The sequence below is a fragment of the Chrysochloris asiatica genome, unplaced genomic scaffold, assembly GCF_000296735.1.
Source record: "Chrysochloris asiatica unplaced genomic scaffold, ChrAsi1.0 scaffold00098, whole genome shotgun sequence".
Lineage (NCBI taxonomy): Eukaryota > Metazoa > Chordata > Mammalia > Afrosoricida > Chrysochloridae > Chrysochloris > Chrysochloris asiatica.
Window position 1 is genome coordinate 7,308,907 of NW_006408616.1, and position 6,017 is coordinate 7,314,923.

A 6,017-nucleotide genomic window follows, 5' to 3' on the forward strand; every position below is an offset into this window, starting at 1 on the left:
GTTCAAGCTCACCAGCTGCTCCTTGGAAACCCTATACAGGGTCGCTATGGGTCGGAATCGACTCAATGGCACTTAACAACAACAACAACAGCTATGTTTGTAATTATTTGTTGTTACGTTGAATTCAACTCATGGTGTAGGACCAAGAAGAAAACTCCATTCTGTACATTAGCCTGAACACGTCCTCCTGTTCCAGGAATGTGCTAAATGAGCTCATGCTGCCTTAGAATATCCTTTCACCACTAGCAACAGCAAGAACTAGATAAGTAATAGACAGGACAACCCAAGGCCAGATGCCAGATGTTTTCCTTAGAACAAAAGACCACCAGTACTAACCAATTAAACTGTAACACCTCATACTTTGCCAAATGTCAACCAATCCAAATACTGTAAAGCTGAAAAACCTAAGCTTGTTTGAAAACTCTATAAAAACTCTGCTAACAAAGAGCTCAGCGCCTTTTCCCGAGTCCGCTGTGCCGGATACGGAGAAGGCCCAGGCTTGAGCTTGAATAAACAACCCTTGTGCACTTGCATCGGCGTCGGCTCCTTGGTGGTCTTTGGGGACCCTAAATTCTGGGCACAACAATGGCAAACCCATGTGTGCCAAAGGAGAACTGTGTTCCATAAGACTTTCAATGTTTGATTTTTTTGGGAAGTAGATATCAAGGCCTATGTTTGAGGTATCTCTGGGTAGACGTGAACATCTAACATTTTGGCTAGCAGTCAAGTACATTAACTATATGTATACCCAAGGACTCTATTCATGCCTATTAAAAGAATACAACAATTAAAATCAGATGCTATGACAGTCATTAGATATACTCATTAAATTAAACTTGGTATGCTAAAGTTAAAACTTTGACTTCCTTTAGTTTTAATCTTCAATGAAACAGAAGAAAATTCAACTCATGGACAACTACCGTCTCTAAATAATACTACTGATCTTTATGTGTAATTGTAACAACTGTATTTGGCAGCATCAGTGCAAATCCCTCACCAATAATGGTAAATCAATCTCAAGTGTACGTTGACAGGAAACCATTGCTCTCCCACTAGGTTTGAATACTACGCTCTTCCCAAACACAATGTTTCCTTTCTTAAACTCTTGAGCTTTATAATTCAAAGACTTCTCAAAGTACAACTCTTCTGTTCATGTTTAATAACAAAAAGTTCCAGATTTGTGAAATTGGAACATCAGTAATGACAGGAGGCCTGATGTCAGAAGCTCTTGTTGTTAAGTGCCATTGAGTCGGTTCGGACTCATAGCGGCCATAAATAGGGTTTCCGAAATGTCTGATGGGTCTTGAACCACTGACCTTGTGGTTAGCAGTCCAGTGCCTATCCTACAGCATGAAACCAGAACATGACAGGGATACTAAATGTGTGCTATTTATTGCATAGAGAATCCTTCAGGAGATAACATCTATGAAGTTGAGATTTGTACAACCAAGAAATCTACTGGGTGCCAGTGATTTAGCCAATCTAGGGTTCTTTACTGATTGACAGTTCTATTTAAAAGTTAAAAACATAATTCCTAGAACCTTTGTATTTTGAGGAGGAGGCAGAGTGGAGAAGACAAAGCATGTAAAATGCAATATAGTCACAGATTAAAATTCTCTGGTTACTTACTACAATCATTTGAGCCACGTAACTTTCAGGGCCGGTGTATTCAGTTGGGTCTTTCACTTTCACAAGAACGATGAAGTACAAATAATGCCACATATTGTGTTCTGACTTAATGTGCTCCTCAAATGAAACCGTTTTATTATCAAACTTGTCCCTCTCGAGTCCTGCAAAGCACAGTAAACACAATATATGTAATTCATCATTTAATCAGCATTTCCTTCTTAGCATAAAAACAGAACATAATAATTACAGTGAAAATGCTTTCTGTAAGAGTGTGTCAATTTAAAATGTTATGATTAAAAATAAAACCGTACACAAGACCTTCAGAATAAAAGGCCACAATTTATAGATTTCTTTTCAAGTAACATTTCCCCTCCCCCCCCATGGATCCTTGAAAATGTAGCCTTATTAGAGATAAAAGGTTTGCAGATAATTAAAAATATTGTTGTTGCTGTTGTTAGGTGCAATCGAGTCAGTACTGACTCATAGCCACCTTATACACAGCAGAATGAAACACTGCCCGATCCTGGGCCATGCTTGAGTCCATTGATGCTGCCACTTTGCCAATCCATCTCGTTGGGGGTCTTCCTCTTTTTCTCTGACCCTCCACCTTACCAAACATGATACCCTTCTTCAGCAGCTGGTCCCGCCTGACAATATGTTCAAAGTATGAGAGATGACATTTGGCCATCCTGGCCTCCAAGGAGCACTCTGAATGCACTTCTTCCAACACAGATCTGTTGGTTCCTTTGGCAGTCCAAGGCACTTTCAATATTCTCGTCCAACACCATAACTCAAAAACATCAATTCTTCTATGGTCTTCTTTATTCACTGTCCAGCTTTTGCATGCATATGAGGTTATTGAAAATACCATGGCTTGGGTCAGGCACATCTTAGTCTTCAAGCTGACATCTCAGCAACCTGTCCACCATGGGTGACCCTGCTGGTATTTAAAATACCTGTGGCACAGCTTCCAGAATCACAGCAACTCACAAGCCACCACAATATGACAAACTGACAGACTTGTGGTGGAAATTAAAAATACAGCCATATCAAAATTGTCTCGTTTTACTGGACCGCAGGCCTAAGATTAAGAGGTAAAATTTATTGTGCAAGAAAAAGCGATCTTGCTAATCAGAACAGAAAAAAATTTTTTTTAAATGTCATTCTACTCATGTCCTTTTATCCAAGAACTTGGATAAGAAGAGGATAGGCAGCTGAGCGGGTCATTTCTTCAAAACCACTTAAAATCAGTAAAGGGCAACCGAATGTCCATGGCAATCTTCACTGTGAGTACAATGAGGACGACTGCACACTTATCCATCCTTCTAGACTATTGTGTTTCAGGCATTTTGGGGAGGGGATAGTCTGTTTATTTTCAGTGCATAGTTTCAGCCTCTGGAAGGACAGTGAAGAGAGGGTCTGGTTAGTCAGATTCTTTTCTCTCAAAAAGTTGAAGAGTGGATGAAAGGATATGAATGGAAATGAGGAAAAACATCTCTGGAAAAATGAATTTGATTGCCAAGGAAAATGGGATGTTAGGATTTAGTGTGGTTTTATAGTTCAGATATTGGAGAAGACGCCAGGAAATTGAATTCCAATCCTGGCTACTCTTTTCCTAAGTATGTATTTTTGAAAGTCCACTCAAGTCTAAAAAAGACTCTTTAAATAATAAGATACAAAATATGATAAGTAAGAAATCTGTCCTAATAAGGGATGCCCTTTTAATTTACTGGATATTTTTTGCGGAAAAGACCATGAAATTTAACTGGCTGATAGCTATGCTTCATCTTTATTTGACCTGTCATCAGCTCAACATCCCCCAAATAAACTCTAATTCTCTTCCTCAAACCTGCTCCACCCACAGGCTCTTCTTCTCATTTGATGGTAACTCCATTTCCAGTTGCTCAAACCAAAAGACCAGGCGTCATTCTTGAATCCACTCTTTCTCTCCCATACCCCATCCAAACCGCATTTAAAAACGTTTGGCTCTATCTTCAAAATAGCTTCAAAAATGGACTTCCGGTGTAGCGCTATAGAACCAGCACTTAGACTACAACCCAAAAGATTGGCTATTCAAACCCATGGGCTGCTCCTTGGAAACCCTGTAAGTCAGAATTGACCCGATGGCATTTAACAACCTTCAAAATATCCCCAGGATATAATCACTTCTCACCAGCTACACTGCTACCACCTGGTTGGATCCATTATTATTGCTCCTAAGAGTACTACAAGGAGCTCTGGTAGCGTAGTGGTAATGAGTTGGGTTGCGAATCTTAAGGTCAGCAGTTCAAAACTACCAGCTGTTCCATGGGAGAAAGATGAGGCTTTCTGCTCCTGTAGAGATTTACAGCCTTGGAAATCCTATGCAGGGTCACTATGAGTTGGAACCGACTCCACAGCATACCACCACCACCAAGAATACTATAATACCCTCCCAATCAAGGAAGTGTTGTTAGGTGCCATGAGCCAGTACAGACTCATCGTGACTTTATGCGCAACAGAACAAAACACAGGAAGCATTGGTTGTTGTTGTTAAGCGCCTCTGAGAGTGGTTCCAACTAATAGCGACCCTGTTTAGGGTTTCCGAGGAGCAGCTGGTGAACTTGAACTACCAACCTTGCTGCTCAAACAGACCTTGCAGTCTAGTGCGTTAACCCTGAATGCCACACCAGGACACCACAGGAAGTATGTTGTTAGTGCTATGGAGTCAGTTCTGACTCATAGCAACCTTGTACAGATAGGGTTTCTGAAGAGCAGCTGGTGGGTTTGAACCGTGGACCTTGTGGTTTGCAGTCCAGTGCTGATTCTACAGCACCATAGAGGAAGGCACAATGAATTATGGTCAGGTACATTTAAAAAGGTTTCAAGAGGTGTAAAGCTTTAAAAATCTGACTTTGAAACAAGATTATAGCAAGTGGGGAAAAGATGAATGGCAATAAGAGGTATTTAAGTTTTATTAAGCAACCACTTTGTGCTGAGAGTTATAACTCCCCTCCCCCAAATTCACTACCATCAAGTTCATTCTGACTCACAGTGACTCTCCATATTTTATGAGGCTGTGGTTACGAATCGGGCTGCGAACCTTAAGGTCAGCAGTTCGAAACTACCAGCTGCTCCGCTGGAGAAAGATGAGGCGTTCTGCTCCCGTAAAGATTTACAGCCTCAGAAACCCTATACGGGGTCGCTATGGGTCGGAACCGACTCGACGGCACTTAACAACAACAAAATCTTCATGGGAGCAGAAAGTCTCATCTTTCTCCCATGCAGTAGCTGGTGGATTTGAACTGCCAACCTTGTGGTTAGCAGTCCAGGGCTCTAAATATGCTGTTATAATTACAATAGTCCTGACCTTTTAGCATTGGAGGAAACAGATTCATAAATTAAACAAAAGAAGAGCTATGCCTCTAGTGGAAAAACCAGTCAAATTTAAAGAAAAATGTCTGTTGATTCCATGGCCCAGGTTCTGTTACCTATTGTACAGAGGAAATGGCAAAGCAATTCTAGGGATGAAAGTGGAAGGCCTATTGGAGGGGTGTCAAGTTGTCTAATGTGACTAGAAAGGGACACTGAAAAATGAAAATGGAATGGAATGCTTGGCAGGAACCATGAAATGCAAAGCTAAGGAGTTTGTACTTTACTCTGAAGGTAATTGACTGGAAATTAGCATATTCAGAGCCTTACTTTAAGTAAAGGATTTAAAGGAAGATAGTGGGAGAAGAGGCTCATGGTGGGAAAACCAGTGGACAAGGGCAGTAGAAGAGGGAAATACAAAAGAAGGGGAGTTGTTTTTCTTTCATCTTCATATATTCTTGCTCTCTAAGCATACTCATCTATCCGTGGTGTCAGTGATCATCATGCTGATGATTTTCTCAATCTTTAGGACTCTGGGTGTGGTGCTGTTAAGATAAGCACTGGACTGCAAACCACAAGGTTGGAAGTTCAAATCCATCAGCTGCATTTCGGAAACAGGGTCGCTATGAATCAAAACCAACCTGATAGCACTTAACAACAACAATCCCCAAAACTGACCTTTATTCTCCATTTCAGTTTCTATTTCCAGCTGTTACCGGATAATCAGCCTGGATAGCTTGTGGGCATGTCAAACTTAACTCAGGAGTTTGTATCTTTAGCCCTTGTTCTTTATCTTTGTTAATGAAGTCCCAAGCAACCAGGCACACTAGTGCATAGCAGTACACTCAGTGTATATTCCTTGTTGTTGTTGTTGTCGTTATGTGCCGTGGAGTCGGTTCCGACTCATAGCGACCCTGTACAGGGTTTCCGAGGCTGTAAATCTTTACGGGAGCAGAAAGCCTCATTACCATCTCATTTTTTTTTTTTTTTTTATTACCAGCAGATGACATAGTGTCTGAAAAACAGCAGGCCTTCAC

At 40.9% G+C, this 6,017-nt stretch overlaps 1 protein-coding gene across 1 annotated transcript in view; it reads right to left on the reverse strand.

Annotated features, from left to right (window-relative positions):
- The window catches only part of ITPR2 (inositol 1,4,5-trisphosphate receptor, type 2), a 707,773-nt gene that overhangs the window by 49,986 nt on the left and 651,770 nt on the right, over positions 1–6,017 (reverse strand). The window contains exon 53 of the mRNA XM_006866982.1: positions 1,630–1,790. Within this exon, the coding sequence (XP_006867044.1) occupies positions 1,630–1,790 (161 nt within the window). The remainder of the gene's footprint in view (positions 1–1,629; positions 1,791–6,017) is intronic.